General features: G+C 41.3%; 1 protein-coding gene across 11 annotated transcripts in view; it reads right to left on the bottom strand.

Moving 5' to 3' along the window:
• Positions 1 to 25,592, bottom strand: part of rapgef2b (Rap guanine nucleotide exchange factor 2b) — a 120,764-nt gene that overhangs the window by 10,362 nt on the left and 84,810 nt on the right. For 8 of the 11 annotated variants that reach the window (XM_053505517.1, XM_053505516.1, XM_053505523.1 and 5 more), the window contains 17 exons: positions 17,030 to 17,161; positions 12,462 to 12,639; positions 10,718 to 10,854; positions 10,439 to 10,597; positions 8,527 to 8,679; positions 7,941 to 8,105; positions 6,820 to 6,927; positions 6,497 to 6,700; positions 5,185 to 5,293; positions 4,612 to 4,888; positions 3,455 to 3,612; positions 3,322 to 3,336; positions 2,450 to 2,690; positions 1,878 to 2,264; positions 1,549 to 1,760; positions 1,302 to 1,425; positions 875 to 898 (listed from right to left, as the gene is read on the bottom strand). In XM_053505517.1, the coding sequence (XP_053361492.1) occupies positions 875 to 898; positions 1,302 to 1,425; positions 1,549 to 1,760; positions 1,878 to 2,264; positions 2,450 to 2,690; positions 3,322 to 3,336; positions 3,455 to 3,612; positions 4,612 to 4,888; positions 5,185 to 5,293; positions 6,497 to 6,700; positions 6,820 to 6,927; positions 7,941 to 8,105; positions 8,527 to 8,679; positions 10,439 to 10,597; positions 10,718 to 10,854; positions 12,462 to 12,639; positions 17,030 to 17,161 (2,783 nt within the window). The remainder of the gene's footprint in view (positions 1 to 874; positions 899 to 1,301; positions 1,426 to 1,548; positions 1,761 to 1,877; positions 2,265 to 2,449; positions 2,691 to 3,321; positions 3,337 to 3,454; positions 3,613 to 4,611; positions 4,889 to 5,184; positions 5,294 to 6,496; positions 6,701 to 6,819; positions 6,928 to 7,940; positions 8,106 to 8,526; positions 8,680 to 10,438; positions 10,598 to 10,717; positions 10,855 to 12,461; positions 12,640 to 17,029; positions 17,162 to 25,592) is intronic. The other 3 variants (XM_053505518.1, XM_053505521.1, XM_053505520.1) reach the window with 2 other exon arrangements.

Genomic DNA, 25,592 nt, shown 5'->3' with positions numbered 1-25,592 from the left:
GTGAAGGAGGTGTGGCTTCTTTATATCAGATTTAGTAAAGGGGGTGTGGCCTATTTATATCAGATTTAGTGAAGGAGGTGTGGCCTCGTTCTTTTCTATGTGTGACTTGTCTTCAGACTTACTAAAGACGGTGTGGCCTTAGTATCAGATTTAATAAAGGAGGTGTGGCTTCTGTTTATTAGATTCGGTGAAGAAGTTGTGGCATCTTTGACCGTCAGTCATAGTGAATGAGGTGTGACCTCTGTACTGGTCTTTCATATAAAAGGAGAAACCCTTTTTTCTATGCCCCACCCATTCGAATCAAACAGTTTTTTAGTACCACACTGTAAATGGTTATGCAACCTGATATAGGTTAAAGTTTTTACGTTTTCATGCCATAATAAATTACTGTGGGTTTCACCTTCAATATAAAGCTTGGATGAAGTTACAGAAAATTGTCAACTTGAACCAAACCAGCAAACTTGCACTGAAAATAAAACCTGGTAAAACATGCGGGCGGCTCTGGTGAGTAGCGCAGTTGGAGGTTAAACGTGTTAGAGAACGTCACTTTTGCTGAAGTGGATCATGAAAGGTCGCATCATTACTTTAAAATAATAAAATGGTGGCATCATGTTCGTGCAGAATTGGTTAATATTAAAGTGCGAGGTTATTTCAATGACCCAGACTAGCAAAAGTGACTGCATCACACTCTAGGACGACCTCGTCGAGGAGCGGGAGGCACACTGAAACCAAAGTAACAAAAATATATATATGTATATATATATGAACAAAAGGAAATAATGAAGAAGCAGCTGAAATTAAAGATGAAAAGGGAGGAATCTGTGAGAGCAAGGAGGCATCGGGCCAAGGGTCACCAAGAGGTCACTAGACTCACCCTAAACTCCTCCACTTCTTCTTCCTGTAAGGAACAGCCACGAACAGTGATGTGGGGGGCGGGGTAGTGGGCATAGGAGGAAAAAAAAAGAAACAGATAGACCAAGAGAGAGAGAGAGGAAGAAAAAAGACAAAGAGAGTGAGATATGCTTAGATGATAAGAAAGAGACAAAGAGTACCAAGGTGAGCAGCACCACGGACCCACTAAGACATAAGGAACATTTATTCCAGCATGATACAACAACCAAACACAGGTTTACAGAAACATCAGCAGCCAATCAGAAACCTTGAGTGGAAGCTTGTGTGTAAATGCGTGACGCTCTACATCCAGCGTACATACAGGTGTGCTCAAAGTGCACTAGAAGCTCTTCAGTGAAGTGCAGCCTGAAGTGAGGACAGGACCGGGAGTTTGAGCAAACAACACTCACCTGGTGCGGAACATCAGCGCCGGGTCCATGTTGATGGCCGCCATCCGACCCACGTGTCTGATCTCCTTAGCAATCATACGCAGCTTCTCGAAGTTCACCAGGCCGTCCACCTTCGAATCGTTCCCTGAGAAGGGGTGAGATGGTGTCAAGCTCGAGCAACACTCGTTATAACAAGCAGCCATGAAACAGGAAGAGTGTCATCAAGTGAGAGGATAGTATGTCTGCTGGTAAATCTGTCCTGTCTTACCCTCATGGAGGAAGGTGAGGTCTTTTTTGATAACTGGGAAGAGAGGGATGATTGGCGGCTGAAGGTTCTGGCTGTTGAGAACGTTGCGGTATTTGGCCATGTTCCTGGACGGGTCAAACAGGTCCTGCAGGTCGCTGAAGAGCTTCTCGTACTTGCTGGGAAGTTTCTCCCAGGTTCCTCGCAGTCTGGAGACGGGCGCCAGATTTAGACCGCTGAAAAACATGGATGGGTGAATCATGGTGAAATCTGACACTTTTATTGGACGACAGTGCACAAAGCGTGGGCATAAAATTCTACCCCAGTCAGCGCCCCAGTCGTTCTTTTCTCACCTGATGATGGCAAACATGGAGTTGAAGTTCTTGCACTCGCGACAGTGCAAGGCGATCTTGATGAAATGCTTGATGATCTTCATGCGCTTCAGCTGGTTGGGTTCTCGCAGCACCTCGGTGGCCACCCAGAAGGTCTCCCGGTTTATGGACTCTTCGAAGAGCTTGAGGCTGGAAGGTCCGGGCAAGCGCGACCGCAACTTGAAGAGGTCGACGATGTACTCGGTGGGCTCGATGGCGCAGAAAAGCTCGAAGGCACGCATGGAGAGCTGAGTCGCCACTTCCACCGTGCTTAGCTGCAGGAGGCTGATCTGACTCTCCCTCAGAAGCTCCTGGGCGTCCTCGTCCGAGCACAACGTCTCCGTCTCCATATTGCTCTTCAGGTAGTACCTTCAAATTTGGAGAAGATAGTAAAGCAGATATCCAGGGTCAAGCTATGTAAATAATTATAGTTATGCATTTGTTGAACGTATTTAACGTATGTAGTCCAGTCTGAAAGCCAAAACGTATGTAAATGCACAGTATACTCTAGGTTTAACACTTTCCCTGCGACTGCGTTTAACCCAAGGTCATACCTGCCGCTGAGCTGGATTCTATCAGCCAGTTTGGAGAGCTGCTCAGGAAGCCGCCGTTGCTTGATTACACCCTCGGGAGTGACGGACACCTCGCACAGCGAATACGCTTCAGGGGCGGCGGTCAGAGCGAACTCCCTGATAGCCTGAGCGACGACCTCTTTGGCCGTGGTGTCCTTGCCGATCATGATGTAACGACTCTGCTGATCAGCCTTGAAGACCCGCAGCACCTGGTCCGACATGTCTGAGAAAAAGCATACGGCAAAAACAAAAAAAAAAAGGCAAAGAAATTCCGAATGGTCAGATATGCGGCATCAAATAATCAGCATTTCCTTTTCCTTTCATTATAAACACACTAAAAGCAAATTAAAATAAAATAAAATAAAAATCTGTAATTTTACTCCGGAATCTGGAGTTGATTTTATCCTGACACTGCCGTGAGCGAGCAAAGTCTTTAAGAGAATCAATTTCAAGTAAAGTGTGCATCGCATGAGTCACGGTCGATTTAAGCAATTAATGAGTCGCTAAACTGAACTCACGGTTCAGGCTTTAGCATTAGAATGGGCAGTGTTAGGATTAAAGCAACATTACAGTTTATAAGCAAAAACACAGTTTGATAAAATACAGCGATTAGCGTTAGAACAGGAAACAGAGTGATTATTACTAATGCTAGCATTCTTTGGCATCCCTATAAGAAAGCGCTTCTATTCCAACACCGACCAGATTTGCCCGAAAGACATGATTAGGAACGAATTAAATCAAATCAAGATCTTGGAAAGCAAGCAAACACCCTGGAATAAAGGGGTTGGGGGGAATCACATAAAGAGAAGAGAAGAGGACGGTTTCTGAAGACGCACGTGAAATCGTGTACTCACTGTTAGGGACGGGTTCTGAAAAGAGGAAATTTTGCAAAACGTGAATTCCTGAATTTTACATCTGAAGCACATCTTCTTGGTAATATTGTACGGTTTACCGTCTCGTAAAGATTCTTTAATTTCCGGGTGTTACCTGGCTGGTTGTTGAAGTCGAGTATGCGATGATGAGACTGTAGCAAGTCCGGGTTGCTGGACGATAGGTTTCCGCTAACCGGGAGAGCAGGAGGGATCTGTTTCGACTGCTTCATTCCGACAATGCTGTCGTCCTGAGACTGGCCTACAGCGACATCGCTGTGGAACACACCACGTAATAAACCGTTAGAGACATGCCATGCTATACGATGAGTCAGTGTCGCAAATCAGCATTACAGAAATGAAAGAAAAATAGGGAAATTAAAATGAAAGGTGTGAGAAAATGTGTGCAAATCAAAATCAGATTCGTTCCAACCAAGTAATCTGATTTGTAGAGAAGCAATCCATGAGCGGGGATAATAGAGCGTAACAGCACTGGGACTTTTAACTATACATATATTACTCTGCATCACAGGTGTTCTAACAGTCGTTAATTACACTAGCTGTCGATCTGCAACATGAGTGAAAGTAGGTCGGTATGATCTACAGTACTGGAAAGAAGGGCGAGCAGCTTTCTGCCAAAACCCACAAAACCAGTCACGGAAAAACTTTCAGCAAGAAAACACACCTGATACCAATATATCATCTTAAACAACAGTTTGTCTACTTAATAACTGCTTCAAGTTGGTCTGAATTGCCGTGTTGTTCCGTTCACGGCTAATGAGAGCTATGAAACTTTTAGGCTAAATCCCAAATCCCTCTCTAACCCTTCTCTGATCAAGGGCACTACTTGGTGTGTGTAGATCAAGGGATTGTACACCCTACATAGTGCACTAACCTTATTGTTGAAAGTTATTTCGGATTCAACCGGCAAGGTAGCCGAGATTCTAAAGTGAAATGAATGGAAATGTAAAATAAAGTTTCTTAGGATTGTCCATGGTTTATTCTTCTCACCTTTTACCTTTCACCCCTGTTAATTACACTAACTGTCCATCACCAGCTCAATTGTATGTCTGCCAATCCTAGCAGATGTGTGTTGGTGGAGAAAAATAAGTGCTTAAATTAAATTGTCAATATTAAATGGTATTTGCAGTATCACACTCAAGGCCGTGCTGTTGTGCTGAATATCGGCATGATTATTTAATACCACAGCACTCCCTATCGTGTGATACTGTTCAATTATATACACGTATGCTGTATACATGCATGTTCACTGACTTGTACGGCTTGGGCGGAAGAATACTGGTCAAAGTCTTGTCGAAGATCTTCTTGAGCTTGTTCTTCCCTCCCACCGTGTTGGCCTTGGCTTTCTTGCTTGCTTTCTCCAGACCCATCACCTGCTCCACGTCCACGGCCAGGTCTGGGATGGAGTAACGGCTTGCCTTCTTGATATCCCCGATCTTGGGAATGTGAGGAGCGCCGTTCTTCCTGTCCAGCTCTTCGTCATGGTCAGGTTCTTGGTCATGCTCCGGCCGAGCCAGAAGCTCCTTAAACACTGAGAAAACATGGTGGCTTAATTATGTTTGCTCAGAGAAGATACGTTCATTACACTTCTTCAAAAGAGCTGATCTCGGAGCGGCTTTCACCCCGATTGCAACCTAATGAAGCATGGAGGTTTGCTGATTATTGACTAAAGCTCGAGTCAAGCGATAATCCAATATAAACACTCTTAAAAGAATTTTGTATTATAAGTTGCACATTTCAAATTAGTTTTCGATCTGATATCCATCAGCGATAAGCCCGACTGCGGTCTGCGTTTTACCCTTTGGCTTTTTCTTGTACAAAACTTACCTAGGAGATTAGTTTTCACAGTAATAGACAGATGTGTATTGTTGCGCAGGATCTCATTCGCTTTGGACAGCTGTACATTCTCAAAGTTCTGTCCATTCATCTCGAGGATCTAAGAGGAACATGGAGAAAATGATATATTTATGGATTATCAACATGTTTTTTAAAGAGTCAACAGATCTTGGACACTGAGCCACTAAGTGCAGACTAATTGCATATGCATGTTATCTCAACTCATCCTCTCTACTGCTTTATCCCGTATACAGGGTTACAGGGGGACTGGAGCCTATGCCCAATCAATGCAAATCCACCACAGGACACAAACATACACATACATACACGCAATTTGGTAATGCCAATTGGCCTAATCTGCATGTCTTTGGTCTCTTGGGAGGAAAACTGAGAACCTGGAGGTGACCCACCAAGTATTAGCATGCACACAGACACTGATGCGGCAATCAATCCAGGACCCTGCAAGGTGACAGTGCTAACCACTAAGCCACCGTGTCACAGAGGACCAGAGTGTATTCGCTTGCTATGCAAGTCACATTTCATTTTGCAGGGTTTTACAGTAACTACCAGAATCAAGAGTGCTTTTGTTGTCATATATATAAAAAGTCTTGAGCCCCCTCCTTATTTCTTCGTATTTTGTTTCCAAAGAGACATACTCTTTTAAATTAGTCTTGAGGAATAGCTCTCCAGGCTTCCTAAAGAACTTTATTCGCCCTAATTTTTGGCTCTCATTCTCAGGCCAGTCCCTCTTTCTGAGCAATTTCAGAAGAATGTTTTTTTTTCACATAGTAACCTATGAATCATTCACCCACATAAAAGAACATCTAACTTAAGGCATGAACCAGTGACAAACAGGTGCAGATGATGAGAGAAGATCAGGCCAGTAATTAAAATTCTGGTGATGCTGAATGCTGAGTGGTTGAAACAGATGGGAGGGGAAATGAGGTTGTTGCTAATCTTGTCACACAAACAACCAATTTTTAATATGGCTATCTTTTGCCACTTCTTGGCTAGAGGGGGATGGGACGACACAGGGTCAGCCAGGTTACAGCGCCCTCTAGAGCAGATATGGTTAAAAGCATTGCTCAAGGGCTCAACAGGCTCAAGCACAACTTGGCAATGCTGGGACACGAACCCCTAACCTTGCCATCAGTAACCCACAGTCTTGAGCCATCCCTGCCCTTCTCATCATCCTTAACTATTAGTTCCTACAAATCACCAATGTCAATTGTTGTTTTTGTATTTTTTATTGTTGGGGAAAAAAAAATGAAATGGCTCAATTACAGGACGTCATGAGAAGTACCTGATCTCCACGTTTGAGGCCTGCTTCTGCAGCTTTGCTGCCCGGCTCCACGTTCTCAATGAAGATGCGGAAGCCTTTCTCCGAACCGCCGAGCAGGCTGAAGGCCAGAGGAGCCTCGCGTGACGGCTTAGTCAGGGTCACCACCCTCAGCTTGGCTTTGGCAGCGCAGGCTATGTTTAACAGTCTTAAGTGCCCAAACATTTTCTGTTTCAACACACAGGAGCAGAAAGATTACTGTAGCTTAAGGTCGGTCAACATTGTTCCAAAAACATTTGTAGCAAGAAAAGATTTATTTTTATTAAATAAAAAAAAAAAACACTGACCTCCCTTTCCAGATTGTTCTCAAACTCTTCGAGAAAGTGCGTCATTTCAGGGTCGCCCTCGAAGTCATTGAAGTGATTGTTCACCCACAGCAAGACTACCCGTGTAACCTGGGAACACAAGCACCCATGCACGAGATCAGATGAAGAATTTATTGCAAAAATCCACTTTTTATATCATTACAAGCTGTATTCATTCTGTCCTTAAGTATTTGGCTTTCTAATCAGTATATTATCTGTTACTTAGATAATAAATGAATATGGGAAATGAGGAAATGTCTTCTGTCAATCATAAAATACTGCACATTTTAAAAGCAAGTACGATACAGTGCTGTGAAAAAGTATTTCCTTCCTTTCCTATTTTTTCAGACTTTATTCTAATTATTTTTAAATAATTCAATAGGGCACTGGTGGCTCAGTGGTAGGTGTTTCGCCGGCCATGCGGAAGGCCCGGGTTCGATTCCCAGCCAGTGCCCAAGCTTCCCAGCCACTAGATGCAGTGCCGGTCCCAAGGGAGGGTTGCGTCAGGAAGGGCAACCGGCGTAAAAACTTGTGCCAAGTTGTAGTGCGGACTGGGTATTCCACTGTGGCGACCCCTTGCTGGGAGCAGCCGAAAGACCAACAACACTTTTTAAATAATTCAATATCATTTTTAGAAATGGCTCTGTAATTGGACACCAGACTTAAACATGCCTGTTACTTTGTTTATCGCAGCATGATGTGTTGGTTTTTATGATATTTTAGCGCGCTTTACTTTGTCAAACAAGCCCTATTTAAGTGATTTCTTGATTTAACAGGTCTGGCAGTAACCAGGCCTGGGTGTGGCAAGTGAAATTTAACTTCTTCTGCTTTTCAAAAAAATGTGGTAATCACAGTTTGGATGGGTGCAATTACTTTTTCACATAGTAAAGTAGGCTTACTGTAGGTTCAGACAGTTGTTTTACCTTAATAAGTAAAAGCATAATTTAAAAAATGGATTTTGTATTTACTAGGATTATCTTTGTTCTTGATATTAAAACCCATTACCTTCTAATCTGTACTCCTAAGCCTTATTATTACTAAGGAAGACTATACACACATGATTTGTATTTTTTTTTTAATATGCAATGTCTAGATTTCTTTACCTTGTCCCTGAGGCTGGGGTCATGGAACCACTCCAGCAGTTTCCTGCCCACCACCATGGGGCTGGACAGGAAGGTGCGGTAGGTGAGCAGGAAGTCTTCAATATAGGTGGGGTCCACCACCGAGTGCTCCTCCACCAGGTGCATGGTCAGACGCTCCGTCGTGCCCTGCGGAATGGAGCAACGATTCGATCAGGCTTCGTTAGTGAATATGTGCGAAGTGGATAGCTTCTGTGACCTTTCAGTCTACCTGCAATCTAAAAAGTGTCTTCACTCATTTGGTTTGCAGACTGACTTTAACATCACTGCGCTCCTTTCAGCAGATGTTTTATCAGGCTGCAGAATCGATGACGCCACATGCTTGATATACGGTCATGTAATTAATCTGTCGATCGCACGATTAAGAGCCGAATCTCTCGACTTCATCCTCAATAAGGCACATATCACTCCTGATGCATTTAAAGCAAAGTTCACAGGATATCTATTGCTCTATTTAAACGGAACATCATTTTAGTCCTGTTTGAATAAACATGTCAGTTGTTTTTTTTTTATGCCGATGTACCTGTTAACTAGGTCCTCAGACTCTCACCTTGATGACGATGTGTCCTTTTCTGGTGCCGGTGCGATCGAGCTCGCGGTGTTCTTTCACCATGACGATTTCGCCCTCCTCCTCCACCTTCTGCATGTTCTTCTCCACCTGGTTCAGGATGCAGCAGTAGTCCTGCTGCGCTATACACACGAACTGAGAAAAAGACAGAAGGTTGCAAGATTTGTCAATGAGAACACGTGTCTTTATTTATTTATTTTTTTTAAAGGCTGAAAATCAAGATAATTAAAACATTCATACGCTGATACAATTTAACGGACAAAACATACATCTGGAGACTTTAAAACGATTATATCTAATATATAGAAGTTTCATTCCTTCACAACTGCGAGTAAGAACTTGCAGGTTTAATTCCTGTGATGCCACAGCCATCCAAGAGTGTAACCAGGCTCATGAACCTGACAACTGAACTGTGTTCACCCATAAAAATCACTTCCTGCAAGTAACTCTGTGGTTGCGAAAAAAAAGAAAGAAAGAAAAAAAGAAAGTAGCCCAATGTTTAATACTCTGATCAATCACAACACTTGCATTACCACCAGTTGAAATGTATAACACTAAATATCAGTTATATACCAGTAAACTGGTGATAGGCTCATTTATCCCTTAATGGGACCAACCTGTCCGGTCTGAATCCACAGAAAAGCCAATGCAGATCGGAAAAGTTATCGGTAGTCACAAGAGAAAGGCACCAGCACACTCAGGGTTAAACAAGCAAAGAGTTTAAGGCTATTGATCCGGCCTCAAAATCCAATCAAGCATCCATGGAATGCTCTGGACAGACAAGTCTGATCTGCCGAGAGGCCACAGGATTCACCTCCAACGTCCCGGTGCCAGACACCACAGCACACCCCAAGAGGTCCTGTGGAGTCAGAACTGTGGAGGCCAAAATACCGAGCGTCACGTTTTTGGGTTTTAATGTTACAGCTAATCGGTGTACGTGTTTTCCTGTTACACCACAGCCCATGATACTTCAGCTCTGAACCAGGATTTACACACTTAAGAGTCTGCGTCCCGGCTTACAGTACGTCCACTGGTTAATTTATTGGACTTGTTTCCGATGCATTACCTAAAGAGGTACGACGCTCAGAACGTTTACTTTAAAACTTATGTAAAGCATGAAGAACGTCGATGTGGAAATGCGACCTAAAATAGAAAGTATTGATGTTTCACAAAGCTGGGGGAAAAACATATAATAACAAATGTTAGCACATTTAAAGAGAGTTTTAAAAATAGAGTAAAGAACATCATTAAAAACTGAGCGTGCTGCCGGGGAGATGCCGAAAATCATCCAGAAGCGAAATCTGAAATCCCCCCCCCCCAAAAAAAAAAAAATTCATAAAGGAGAAAAATTGTTAAAACCCCTAGTGAGGGGGCACAAACTTTAGGACTAAATTATTATTGTTTTTTTTCTTAAATGGTACAGACTGCCAACATGTTTTATTCTCGGTCTGGATTTGTTAAATAAATAAATAAATAAAAATACAATTTCCGCACTGCTGCTGATGACACACACAAGTGACGATGAGTCTGGTGGACTGAAACGCTGCCAAAGTTTATATTAATGCCAAATTTTGTCTAATTCGCTCCCAGGGTACCTTACACACGCTCATTATTTTAATGCACCATAAAAGGAGTTATTGTAAGAACTAAATGGAATTGGCGAAGAAGACAATAGAGACTTTCTCAGGCTGCCTAGAAACCCTGAACAACCAAACAACCAGAATTTAATTCACTTATTTACTTTTTTATTTTTTTTTATAAAGGCTGCTGTCTCGTGCAACACTGACAAACACGTTTTATTTATATCGTGTCTTTTGGCGAACTCGACGTGAGTTAAACAAGGAAAAAAAAAAAAGAAAGAAAAAAAGGAAAGCCGTCATGTCGGTGATCTCACCTGACAGTCGTCCACCTTGGTTTTCATCACTCCCTTCATGAACTCCTTCTCCATGGTGGGCGAGACGCCGAAGCTGTTGCCCATGCAGAGGATCTCGGTGCGGCCCTCGGGGTACGTCACTTCCACCGAGCCGTTCAGGATCACCGACCACGAGTCCAGCTACGCGCACAATGCAGATACAAGCTATTTTATATGCGCTATGTTTCATTATAGTCACATTTTATCATACTGAAGGTATTGTCTTGTACTTTAACGAGCACAGAATTAACTAGGATTGACCTCCTCGCCGTCGTTAAGGACGATGGTTCCAGCTCGCTCCACGACGGCGAACACCATGACGGCGCACAGCTCCCTCCTCACCGACATGGTCATGTTGGCAAAGGCTGGCAGCTGGTGCATGAACTCCAGCAGTTGCTCTGGGGAACAGGGGCGAGACAGAAGGAAGACATGTTACAAAGTGGAAAACTACTGTATGTGTGTGTGTGTGTCTGAGACAGAGAGAGATGAAAAATGAGGCAGAAAAAGACAAAAACACTGAGACACAGTGATACAAAGAGACAGACTCTAATACAGAGAACAAGAGGAAGAAACAAAGAGAGAGAAAGTAAAAAAAACAGATTTTGAGGAAGAAAGGGTGAGAGAGTGATTGAAAGAGAAAGATAAAAAGAGACAGAGACATACTGTATACAGAATAATACCAAAAAAATGAAAAACAATGAGAGCATTAGAAAGAGAGAGACATACAGAGACAAACGAGGAAAAACACAAGGGCAAAGAAAGAGACAGAGAGATACAGAGAATGTGAAAAAGAAAAAGAGACAGAGAACCAGAGAAAGAGAAAAGACAGCGGGAAGAGAAAAAGATACAGAGGAATTTAGGGAAAGAGAGAGAGAGAGAATGAGAATAAGAGAGAGAGACAGAAATAGAGATAAATAAAGAAATAGAGACAGAGAGAGAGAGAGAGAGAGAGAGAGAGAGAAAATTAAGAAAAAGTAAAAGATACAGAGAGAGAGAGAGAGATACACAGAAAGAGAAAAATAATAAAAAGCTACAGAGTAAGACGAAAAGAGAAAAAGAGAATGAGATAGAGGAAAAAAGAGAGAGAGAGAGAGAGAGAGAGAACGCAAAAACAGAAAGACAAATTGAAATATACAGAGCGAGTGAGAGAATAAGGAAGAAAAAGAGACAGGTCAGAGATACAAATAGACGCAAAGAGTAAGAGAAAAAAAAACGAGGGAAGACAGAAGCAAAGATACAGAGTGATATATAGAGAAAGAAAGAAAGAACGAGGTGAAGTGAATGAGTGAGAAAGAGACAGAACAAAGCAATAACAAAAAGGAAAAGGAGAGATAAAGAGGAAGTGATGCAGAGAGCGAGAGCACGCTCAGGACTTCTGCAGCTTGAAGGTCACTTTTCATCCCTCGTCCTCAGATCACAAAATCCATGAAGGAAAAATAAATAATTCAGAATTGATTTCTGACGTTGTGTCTGTGTTTACTGCGTCCATCAGGGAGGAAGATGTGCTCACTTTCTTCCTGTCACTTATTACTTTTAATAAATCAACTTCAGCTCAAGCTGGTGTGCGACAGTCCGGGTGAGTCCGCAGTGTGTGTGAGTGTGAGTGTGTGTGTGAGTGTGTGTGTGTGTGTGTGTGTGTGTGTGTTGCCCCCTTGCTGCTCGCGGCATGTCTGGGTGCTGGCTGGTTTGTGTTAAATTGTCAGCGTGAAGCGACGGCCTGCAAATCAAACTTTAATGCGCTCAGGGAAGCCCTGTCGCGCAGCTGACCTAGAAAACATATTAAACACACCCCCTTCCCCCAACCAACCACCCCCAACCAACCACCCCCAACCGCTGTCCTCAGTGCACCGTGACATGAACTCGCTTCACCTCTCCATCCTCGTGACATCTCCCCACAGCTCTTAGTTCTCTCTCTGCACTTTTAAGTCACAACTTCCTTTATGTCGCAAACTTCACTGTCAGCTTCTGATTGCGAGCGTTTCAGTCACGTTTGGGCGTGTCTCACCGATGTCATCGTCGGTCCGGTCCATGGGGTCTTTCTCCAGGCAGTCACGGACGATGTCTCGGCTCATGAGCGGATCAGAGGCGCGTTCGATGTCTTCCTCGTCGTCATCCTCTTCGGAGTCGACGGCGGTCTCGGGGAGGCCACTCAGGTCCATGTCGCCTGGCTCGCTCTCCGTGGCCTAGGGGGCGAACGGCACAACCAGCGGGATTAGGAAATAATCGGTAAAAGTGAAAGAAAGCACTTTTACCGATTTTGCCAGAGATTAAATCAATACAACTTTTTTTTTTTTTTTTTATGATGCGGCAACTACAATTCACAGCAATTATATTAAACAACAGTTAAAAAAATAAAAATAAATAAAGGGTAGTGCAGATGTTTTTTACTGGTCTCATTTTTCCCGTCAGACACCACTTCCCTAATACAGACATTTTTCTAAGTGTACTAGCTCAACTGAACCCTATTTCATACAACACACACAAGCGAAAGGAAACAAAAAAATAATAATAATTAAAAAAAAGCCTTAACTCAAGATAATGAATGGATGGATGGATGTTTTTCATAATAAACTAGAATTATTAAAAATAGTATCAAATGACACGGCAATAAAGCATATATTAACTAAGGGGGATACAGAGATGAAATAACTGATGATTGGGTGGACGGACGGACGGACAGACGGGCTGATGGATCAAAGAATAACCTAGATCTAGTTAATAATGGAGTGGTTTCCATCATTGAAACTACTACAATTAATAAAATTATAGGAATTAGGAAATTGGGTAGCTATATGGATAGGTGGATGGATGGATGGATGGATGGATGGGATGGATGGATGGATGGACGGATGGATAACTTTAAAGTCTAAAACTAAAATCCAAGAGTAGTATCAAACATTTGCTATTATGTAAACATAAAAAAAGAAGTTGCATGGATGGATGAATCAATATACTTTTTTATTTTTTTTTAATATCTACAATTAAATTAAACCACAAATCTAAGCTCCATCAGTAGTATCAAAAACCGCAACAATAAAGCGAATTTAAGATATAAATATGGGTATATGGATGGATAGATATATGGATGGATGGATGGATGGATGGATGGATGGATACCTTGGAACCAAAAAACTAATATCTAGAAGTAACTTAAAAAATTCCTGCAATTAAGTTAATTTAAAGAAGAAAGTGGATGGATGGATGAATGGATGGCCCTAAAAACAAAAATTAAGGATTAGTATCAACAACCTTTGAAATAAGTGAATATAAAATAAGACACAGGATGGATGGATGGATGGATGTATAAATTTTTTTATTAATAATAACGTAGTTGCTCTAAATCTAAGCTCCAACAGCAGTATCAAAAACCACAGCAATAAAACAAATGTAAGGTGAAAGAATTAATAGCTGGCTGGATAAATGGATGGATGAATAGATAGACAGACGGATGGATGAATGGATGGATATATAAGAAAACTAAACCCTTAGATACAGGAGTAGCATAAAAAAAAGCACTAAAATGAAGCAAAAGAAAAATGGATGGATAGACGGACTGATGGATGTATTAAAGGATGGATTAAATGTAGGTTTCCAAAAAAATATTTATAATCTTAAAATCTAAGATCCATAAGTTCAATAAAGGAAAAATAAATTCCAATATGGATGGATGCATGATGAACGGATAGAGTTTTAAAAACCCACATAAAATAGTGAAGAGGGAAAAAATGCAATGTACTAATTAAAATCAACAGCAGCAACAAAACTCTAAAATAAGACCCAGTAGTAGCATCCAAAACCATCGCAATGAACAAATGGACGTACTTATGAAAGCAAGCGAACCAATGAATAAAAAATATGATCCGAAATAAAAATCCTAAGTATAGAAGTGAGCTCTGAAAAAAGCCCAAATCTATAAAACCCACCAACATTAGATGACTAGAAAAGCACAGAAAATTAACAAGGTAAAAATAGACTCTCTTCAGGTCTCACATCAAACCTCTTCATCAGTTCCATAACAATAACTCGAGAAAGACGGTCGACCAGGTCACGTCTAACACCTCAGAGGGGGAGAGCTGCCGCAAGCCATCAAAACACGGAGCAAGGAAAAGAGCAGCAAGAAAACAGACGTCACCCGCTTTAAAAGACCTCGTCGTCACCGGCAGCTAATTGTGCATGCAGGTAAGCGCAGACCGCCGCCTACCTCGCTCACTTCACAGACTATAATAACAAAAAGAGCTGCGCACCATGCATTAGCCATTACAGGGTGAGACGGTGCTCGAGCGATGCCTCTTATCTGCCTGATGCAAGACACCCACGATGCCCTCTGGGTGACATATTTGCCCAAATTGACTCCTGTCATCATCCTTAGGTTTGTTTTGTTTATATAAATTTTTGTTTATCTTCATTTATCCATAATTTAATTGTAACAGATTTTATTGTATTGTATGTAGTTCAATTATTTAACTTCAATTGAATTGAATATTAATATATTCAGAACATCTTGATAAAATATCAAAATGTAGCTCCATGCATCTCTTTTTTCTTTGTTAAAGTTTCTTTTGGGTTTGAATTACCCCACCATTCATAATTAAAAAAAAAAAATCAGAAAAAAAAAAAACTGAAAATATTAATTAACAAATGTATTCTCACTCTCACTAACTCACTCACTCATCGTCTTTAACGCTGTGTTCAGGGTCGTGGGGGGCCTGGAGCCTATCCCAGGTGACTTAGGGCAGGGTACAAACAGAAACACACTTGTACACTCATTCACCGATTACCTGCATGTCTTTGGACTATGGGAGGAAACCGGAGCACCCGGAGGAAACCCACCAAGCACGGGAAGAAAGTACAACCTCCACGCACACACAGACGGGATTTGAACCTGGCCGGGAATCGAACCCGGACCCTGCAGGAGCAAGGCGACAGTGCTAACCACTACACCGCCGTGCTGCCTACAAATGTATTCTTACATTAAAGTAAGAGAAACGCAAATATCTCATCATAACACAACCTATGTTCGCTTAGAAATAATTACGTCATTATGTAATGCCTTGGACCATAAATACAGACAATTCCGGTACATAACGTTTAGCTACACGAACAGGACACTGAGTTTATTCAATTTATGCTCCCTGCTGATTTCAGCCAAGGTGTAAATCGACCATCGTGAGTGATGTACGTTAAGCAGCTAGAGAGATGTTTTGCCTTGGAAACCATTAAGAGCTAATCAGGGAAGATGCCGGCGGTCGCTGTAAATCCGTGCCTCGCCGATAAACGGGCTGATCTATTTTTCAGCCGCTGAGTGCAATCCGTAGCGCTGTTTGGACGGATCAGATGAGCGTGAAGTGAACATTAATAATTCAGACGGCTATTCTTGGATCAATGCTTTCAAGCCCCTCTGAAGAACTTGTGCAATGATTTATTTAAATGCAAAAAAGGCAGCCATGTTGCTAGTGTCCCTGAGAACGAGGGCCGATTCTTTGGGCCAAACCCCAAAGCACTGTGGGATACCGTCAGGGAGATAACAGGAGAACCCGGCTGTCTCCAAGCATTACAAGTGAATCAGCTAAAGACGACTCATACAGAAATCTCAGTCCTTCAGTACTACAGAGCTTAATATGCGTGCCTTAAAATCTCAGGTTCATGAGTGCAGGAAGAGGGAGAACAATGAAGAGAAGGAGATCTAGGTCCGGCGGAATAAGGTAAAGTGCAGAAAAAGGGATGTGGAGTGTCAAGAGGGCATTCATTACCCGGTAGGCGTTGTTAAGAGTAAAGAGTGCAGCAGGGCACAAGGAAAGAAGGTGTGGGGGATATAGGAGTGCATTTAGGGTTAGGGTAAAAGGTGCAGGAGTCAAGAGTGCAGTGGCGAGTGATTAGGGGAAGTTATGGTAGGTGGTACAGTAGGGAGTATTTGGGGTGCATTAGGGGGGAGTTAGGGTAGGAGCTGTAGTCTGTAGTGAAATAGTGTTCGCTTGAAGTGCACTTGGGGGTTAAGGTAAGAGGTATTGGAGTCTGGAGTGAAGTAGGGAGTGCATTGGGGTTTGGGGTAGAAGTTTGTAGAATGACGTGCACTAGGGAGCATCAGAAGTGTTGTTGGGGGAAAGAGGCTCCTTTCACTACATCATTACACAACCACTAATAAGACTTCAATAGATGGCCATCAGGCCAAGACCACAGATGTGAGACACACACACACATACAGCCATTCTAATCCAATGCGCACATCACCAATGTACTCAGTAAATCAATTAAGCAGCAGAGCAAACACGTAGCCAAACACAATTAATCAGAGCTGAAGAAGGCTCACACACACACACACACGGATAGTTACACCCAGGTCGGTTCTCTTTAAACAAAGCGATCGACTCGATAGCACATCACGGCTCTTAGGGGTCATTCTAGGAAGGAAAATATTTAAACGATAAATATTGACAGAGAGAAGCAAGCCCTTGCAATCATTCACGCTCTTATCCAATAGCAAGAACTATCCAGCAAAAATAAAGAGACTATTTAGGAAAGGAAGTTGAAAAGTGTATTGTAGCATGTCTACATGTGTCGGATGGTGCGTGCTACCTGGTAGATGTCGGACAGGCTGCTGCTCCCGGAGTCACTGGTGATGCTACATCCTGAGAGGCTGGAGGAGACGTGGGTCACCTGAGGGTGGATCCCGTCAGCCAGGTGGAGCCTGCTGAAGTCCGCTGGGAGCTGGGGGTCGGAAAAGAAAGGGAAAAGAACATGGAAGGGTTAATGAACAAGCATATTAAACATATCTACAAATTGACTAAAAAAATTAGATCTGTCTTATTATGACACATAAAAGTTTTGTTTCAATTGTTGACCAATAAAATGCTTCAGCGTGCACCGTTATAAATAATTAACTTCTGGTTGGTAACTCGACTAATAAGGCTATTCATGTGTTTTTTTTTTCTCCCTGACTTGAGCTAGCAAATGTCATGTGCACAGCGTGATAAAGGTTATCTAAATATCATGGTATAAAAATTTAACGTTAGCACATGTCTGATAGGTCTTTAAACAACATCCTGCCAAATCACCTGCCAAACCAAAGAACCCGAATGCTTCGAAAATCATCCTGAAAGGCCAGGAAGCCTTACGAGCAGGGTTTGTAAATCAGGACGCGCTCTCAGATTCGGTTTGCTCACACAACGTCTAAGCCCCAACAGGAGCAGGCAGCGTGTTAGACAACATCCTGCACCTACAAGCGCAAAATGTCAGCCAGGTCCGCAGTCACTTCTCATCTACGCTTCCTCGTCTCACCACCGAACCCTCGGTAAACAGGATTCGCGGCTAGCACTGCTGTCGCTTAAATCAGTGCGTGTTGATGGCTTTGGACAAATCTACATCAAGTCAGGTGAATTTATATGCAACGCAGAGCATTTCGCTCGACTTTTAAGATTATTAGCAGTCACACTCTGAGACAACTATAACAAAAAAGGGTGAGACTGCCTGAAGGGTCAACTGCCGTCGTTGCTTGGAAAGACATGTCTTCTGTAAGTGTGTGTCCTTATGTCTTTTACGACCGCTAATCAGAAAATGTGCGTCATTTTTGACCGTGACTAAATTCTTATGTGAAAGTTGTTCATATATTTAAAAGTTTTAATGCTAAGCGAGCAAGCTAAGCTGTGAGATAAACTCAACAACTATGAGCTAGAAGGCTAACTGAACGAACAGTGCCAAAGTGCTAAGCTATGGTGATAAATGAGCAGGTTTCTGTAACAATGGATTTAACAAAGGCTTGTGTTAATCGGGCAAGCTGGGGTAATAAAAGTGACAAAGCTAATTGAGCTAATGAGAACCGCAGCTCTAAATCTGTGGTAGCAAGCTATGGCAGTAACCTAATGTGAAGGTAACGAGTAAAAGCTGTGGTGCTAACGCAAGCTGAGGTGAGAAATGCTATTACTGTACACTAATAAAAACAAGCTAAAGTAACAAGGGTTATAGCGCTATGTAGGCGCTAGTTAGCTGAGGTGATAAAAGCTTTTGATATTTTTAATTTTAAGTCAGGTGTGTGTTCCTGCGTACATACACTATATGTACAAAAGTATTTGGTCAAATCTGTTAATTACTGAAATCAGGTGTTTCAATAAGACCCCTTCTCCTCAGTGAAGGCTAATCTTAACGCTTCAGTAAACCAAGACATCTTGGACAATACTATGCTTCCAACTTTGTGTCAAAAAAGGTTTGGTGAAGGCCCTTTTCCATTCCAACATGACTGTGGAAGGACTATAAAGACATGGTTTTGATGAGTTTGGTGTGGAAGATCTTAACTGGGCCGAACACAGAGCCTTGACCTCAACCCCATGAAGCACGTTTGGGATGAACTGGAACGGAGATTGCGAGCGAGGCCTTCTCATCCAACATCAGTGCCCAAGCTCATAAATGCTTTACAGAATGAATGAGCACGAATTCCCACAGAAACACTCCAAAATCTTGTGGACAGCCTTCCAAGAAGAGTGGACGCTGTTATAGCTGTAAAAGGGGGACAGACTTCATATTGAAATATATGTATTCAAATACAATCTTATTGTGAGTTTGGCCAAATACTTTTTGTCCATATACAGTAGTGTATCTAGAGAAAAGCTGTGGAAAAAGAAAGGAAAAAAGTCTATGGTGTCCCAATATAAAGAACAATGTTGACAAAAGAACTCAGATAATAGCCTCAGAAACCATTTCAGCTAATCTCGAAAGCAGCACCTGAGACTTCTGGCTTCCTGTCCGAAGATATCTGTGAGGGAAATGGGCTTTTTTTTAAGGATGTCTTCAGCCAGCTGAGTATAGCTTTCATATAAAATGCATCTGACCTAATTTCCGCCGTTCTAATCGTAGACATGCCGGAAATGCAGCCGATCCTCCTGGGAGATATCCGAGAGAGGCCTGGGCAGACACAGAGACCTTGAGCTAGATACTAAAGCTGGGCCTTCAGCAAAGAAAACCGAGTCAAGCACTCACTTCTGTGTTTCGTCGTCCCCAGTGACAGCTGTTCATGATATTTACATGGGAGGACTATCTGTTAATACTGTAGCTTGAAGGCGAAACAATAAGAGTTGATCAATGTCACAAGGTCTCACTAAAGATCACACTTCGCCTTTTATGAACCTTCAGCTCATAAAAATATTGTGGATCTTCAAGATGTTAAGCAATTACCGCAAATCAAGTATAATACGATATAAATCACAGATTTCTTTCAAGTCCAAAATCTGACCCCTGCGACAACACGCTGGATGCACAAGCCTGAAGTTCATACCTGCTTTTGGACTTCTGATAGCAATGTGAATGAAGCAGCAGTTACTACTTGACAGGTTTTCTTCTTCTTTTTTTTTTTTTTTAAAGGTGTCTCTTTGTTTGACTATGGAACTGATTTGCACATGAATTTCACAGATCCTTCCTGGAGGAATTTCATTTGCACTGAGAGGTGTTATAGCAGTGTTTTAATTACACCACTGACAACCTCCTTAGCCTCCACATGAAAACAAGTCGGGGGAAAGATCTAACAGAAGTGTGATTTTTCTTGAAATTACTTCGGCACAATGTGCTACTGATAATTAAGGGAGTGAGAAATGTCAAATAAGACCAAGTAGAGGAAAGGTAAGAGGCAAACTCTACAGAGGGTAATTATACCTGGCAAAATTAGCATTAACAACAGAATGTGTGATCTACACGTTCTTGTCCCAGAATCCTTCTGGTCCTGCTATGGATCCTCTTGTCCTTGTAAGCTTAATAAAAACTGGCAGTGATATGACAGGCATTCTAGTCAAACTGGGACTTTTTGATAATCCTAAATCACTTATTCCAGCATTTCACTAGTGCTTAGAAAGTTTCTTTCTTTTTTTGGTCCTTTAATGGCCCAAATATGTGAAAAAGGCTTGGAGTGAGGTCAGGACTATGTGAATGATTGTGTGTACAGTTCCCACTGACATGTGTTTCTTCCACAAGTTGGCAAAAAGTTATCCCTCGATTTTCAAGGATCAGGTGTTCAAGTTGCTGAATCCTTCACAGGAACAACTGCAGTGGGCTGTGAGCCACCTCAGCCTGAATCATCATTCCCAAACAGTCCGCCTTCTTTAAGACATTTGCATTATTTAAATGTTTTACTGCGGTCTCATTACCGTACTGTGTTTGAAGTCTTCTGTAAATAATGAACAGAAAATGCACCATGTATCCTGTATGAGGTTGCAAGGGGCCTGGAGCCTCTCCTGGAGAACTTGGTGGACATCCAGAATAGGGTGCCAACAAACACTAATCATACATTATGGGTAATTTGGAAATGCCAATCAGCCTACTGTGGGAGGAAACCCAGAGCTCCCAGAGGAAACTCTCCATGCACGAGAAGAGCACAGACCGGAGATGAGATTCAAACCCAAACCCAAACTCTGGATGTGCGAGGCAACAGTGCTAACCACTAAGCCATTGTGTTGAGTCCTTAAAATGTTAATCGAAATATCTGGCATTGAAATACCCTCCATATTACTCAAGTAAGCCATGGGAAGTAAACTTCAAGCCACCTCAAACAAACCCACTTTTCAAATAAAGATGTTAGACATCTGCAGAGCCCCAGTACCGAGCAAACAAGATAACCAATCCTCGTTGTACCACAAATTAGCTTTTTAGCTTTGAGAGAAGTATATATCACACAATACATTCTTCATCAATTAAATCTAATCACCTCTCAAACCACAGTAAATAAATTACTTGGTTGTTACTGGCTCAAATTAGTCAGTAACAACTAAGAGAACTCAAATTTGGGAACCCCAACGATTCGCTATCTATAGAACCACAACAATCTTCAATCTAAAAGAAAAAAAAAACGTGTCTTAATAAAGAGTCTTAAACAAAGGGTTTTAGTAAGACGTTTGGCCACCACAAGCAGCCAGACATGCTTTAGTGCACCTTGGCATAGATTCTACAAATCTTTCGACAGTCCCTTTCCACAGCTGGCGTCCTCCTGATGGTGGTGAAACGAGTTGAAACCTCACATAGATATTTAAAGGATTTAAGATCTGATAGCTGTGCCCTCATGACCTGTGGACAGGGGTGGGGTCATCCTGGAAAAGCGCTGACATCAGGATAGAAACGTTTCCTAGTAGGATGGATATCAGAAGCAAAAAAGGTCGTATCATTTTGCAAGGAAACATCTCTCTTAAAGGGAACATGTGAAATCAAACCATGCCAGCAAAATGCCTTCTGCAGGACAACAGACTGACTGTTCATTTGTTAGTATGTGGGTAGACTGATGGTAATAAGGACACATGCTCGTCTCTCAGGCTTGGCCAGCAAGTCGGTGATTAGATGGAAGTCATGCACGGTGTTTCTGTTGTGCCTCGGTTTCTGTTTCAGGTAGAAAAGACAAGAGTAATTTCCCTGATCAACTACAGAAGGTATCTACAGACACGATGGACAAAAAGTTGCTGCTTAAAAATCTAAAAGTTAAAGCAAACATGATGTGCGAGGTGGCATTTTCCTTTAAGAACCGCAAATCCCTGAATCAACACACACAGCTTATAAGCGGCTTGACTTTCTCGAAAATTCCTGAAGACCCGCATCGCGGGAGAACTTACTTAAAAGTACAAAAAAACGTGCTGTGATGTGTGTGTATAGAAATTTGTGTGTCGTTAGAGAAAAAGGCTGACGTTGGACGACCAAAGGCTTCACAACTATCCCATAAGCCTCAGCAGCACTCCAGGGGCCTCTCACTTTTCCCGAGCCTGGAGGCTCAAGCGATTAAAGCGCTTCAGAAGACAGATAAAACAGAGCAGATATTCCCATATACATAAACACCACATGCATTTTATAACATCTAAACACTGGGTAGGAAACTGGCACCGACAGCACCACCACAAAAACCAACAAACTTCTCTAACTGCTATAAATGTTTACACTGGAGATTCATTCTAAAAGTTGCAGAAACTTCTCACAGAAAACTTCAGCGTCTCGTATGTTTTTATATAACATCTTTAATTTATTATAGATTATGTGGAGCCTCCACCATACAAGTTCCTCTAACTTAGCTGTTCCTACATTCTCCACTTCTCACAATTTTTCACTGTACTTATACTTGTAGGAGTATGTAAGTTATTCATAGTGGGATCATAGAGATTCTTAAAACCAAAACACAAAATTCCTACAATTTGCTACAATATAACTTCAGAATTTCTTAACTTAAATCAGTCAAAGACTGGAGCGCCTCCCAACCAATACTGCGCTAGATAACTAGACTGGGTGTCTAAATTTAGAATTGATATCTTGTGTACTACATAGGCCAGTAGAATGCTTTATTTTCACCACCAATGTAGTGTGCTTAAATAGGAAAGATGAAGAGATTTGAGGGTCGCCCTAGACAGACTGCTGAGTGCTTAGGTTTTGATAGCAGTGCTAAGATTGATGGAAAGAAATTTAGCTATTTACTATTGGGACTGAAGAAGTTTGCTCACAAGAAGACATCCAAAACTTCCAGGACAGGGGTGACTCTTAAAAACTCTAAACTGAGAATGGGTAATGTTTTATCTTGTCTATGATATATAAAAAAAGAAATAAAAATACAGCAATTCTTGACATCTTGACAAATTATTGGAGTTTCAAGAGAAATCTTTGCAGTCCACAACAAGTCTGGAAAATTCATATCATATCAAAATTCATAACCTCAAGTCGTGAGGTTACTCCGGTATGAGCTTGTCAAAAAAACTACATTGCAAGTGATCTGGTAGCTGTCGCGTAAACAATTTGGAGATTAAGGCATGTGATGTCACCAAACCGAGTCCCTTTAAGGATTTAAATTTGGAGTGCTTTTCAGGAATTATCGATCCAACATGTTGCAAAATCCATAACTATAGAACAAATAGGCACATTAATATAAACCAGTGATCAGCCTTGAAGCAAGCAGAACAGTGTTGGACTACTGATCAGAAGGTCCCAGGTTTCTATCCTGACATCATCAGGTTGCTGTCAGATGTATAATGAGATTAGGGGCAGTGGTGGCTCAAATGGTTTGAGTCTGTAGGTCACTGGTTTTCTGATCGGAAGGTCGGGGGTTCGAGCCCCAGCATCGCCAAGTTGTAATTGTTGAGCCCTTGAGCAAAGCCCTTAACTGTGTCTTCTCCAATAGTGCTGTATTCCTGGTCAACTCTGCACACTAACCCCAGCATTACTACCCGAGAAAGATTTTTTGTGTTAATTAATTAAAGTAACTATTTAGTATGAAATTTATATACTCTGTAATTTCTGTAATGCTCTGACTTGTTAGTTTTTACACTAACAAGCAACTGAAATTTCCCTGAGGGACTTGGTATTATTTAAAACTACATACTGGATCATTTTTAAGCAATTAGCAAGTAAATAGAAATGATGAATTCCACAGTAATATCGCAAACGTAATCAGATGCAATAACTTAGACTTAGACTTTAACTGTCAGGGTAGACAGATTCTTAGGGATAAATTGACTTTAAACCCACGAAAAGCAATAAACTGTTAAAAAAACTGTAACGCAATGAGCCAATGTGAAAAAGACACAACGATAAATCATTGCTAACCGTCCAGCTGATCATTTCTCCCAGTAGAAATCAGATCCATTGGCAGACCTGGCTGGATTAATTGCCACTGCAGCACTTTTATAGATTTAGCTTTGTTTTAAAGGCCCACTAATGTAGCTAGCTAGGATCTTTTAATTTCATGGCCAATTGACTGAATAAAAAATAAATATTTATTTTATATATCAAAGCCAGACAATGGTTATGGTGTGCTATAATATTTTTCATTGGATTGCTTGATTGATTCTACTATATATATTGGATTGGTTGATTCTACTAAATGTTTTTATTAGATTGTTCATCCTGAAACGACGAGACTAAAGAAGAATAACTAAATAAACATCAGGTTTTGGTCTTGGTTTTGGACATCCCTTTTCATATCTTATGTTTACATTACAAGACATTTACATGAACATCATTAAAGGAAACTTACATTTCATTTATATTTGTTTATTTCCCTTTGAGAGGACTGAAGGCCTAACTGGGAAATCAAGCTTGTTTAATTAGATCGTTGTGTAATAATATCAATTGGATTTAGAGAAAATCCAGAATTTTAACTCATTCATTCCCAACATAAGATCAACAAAAAGACGAGACTCTTAAATGTATACACTACAAATCTGCATGTACAGATTAAACAAATTTTACGTTTATTAACCCAAGAAATAAGCAAAGATTATAAGTATATGATTAATAATAAATCAGTGTAATTTGACAGTACTAAATAGTTAAAATAGTACTAAATAACACAAACACACACTGGCTTTACAATGTCAAACACGGACACTTAACATCAAGGAAATTTTAAGATATAAATATAAAACATTGGAGATGAAACCGTCAACTCTTCCAATGATGCGTTCTTTTATATCAACAGAATGCAACATAACAAAAGTTGAATCAGAATCAACTGTATTAAGAATTTGCTGCATGCACACACACACACACACACACGCACACACACACACACACACACACACACACACACCGTATTGACCTTTAAATTTAAAGACGGATGTTTTATTACTGCAACAATTATGAACACAGCTAATTAACGCTACCCAACTCTTACACCTAACGCTAACTGGAACCCGAACAACCAAATAGTCTGGTTCTTTTAGTTTCCTCTACCCAGGGAGTTAAAAGTTGGTAGTCTTCCATATTTCACACACCTTTGTGGGAACATTTGTACCAACCGAGAGAGAGAAATATCCAACAACTACACAACTAACGTCTCTAAATGCCAAACCGACTCTAGAACCTTCATTATCATCATGGCTGACAGGAGATCAATTCATTTACATCTTGACATGGTTCTCAGCCAGAGTCCTTTGCTTTTTACAAAGCCCAATACACACACACACAGACACACACACGCTATTACAAAACACTCAAATAATCATGATATAAGCAACCAAACGACCAAACACAGCCTGAAGGAAGACTTCACTATTTTACCCTAATCTAGATCTTGAGATACGTGTGATTACCTAAGATGAGAATGTTTCTACATGAATAATAAAAATCAGATCATTAGCTGAGAAAAGCCGAAGGCATCCTGAGACTAACTCGTATTCGTCTGCTGTCATGTGCAGTA

The sequence above is a fragment of the Clarias gariepinus genome, chromosome 10, assembly GCF_024256425.1.
Source record: "Clarias gariepinus isolate MV-2021 ecotype Netherlands chromosome 10, CGAR_prim_01v2, whole genome shotgun sequence".
Lineage (NCBI taxonomy): Eukaryota > Metazoa > Chordata > Actinopteri > Siluriformes > Clariidae > Clarias > Clarias gariepinus.
The sequence above is the reverse complement of the archived record's forward strand: the minus strand, read 5'-3'. Positions and strand labels throughout refer to the sequence as shown.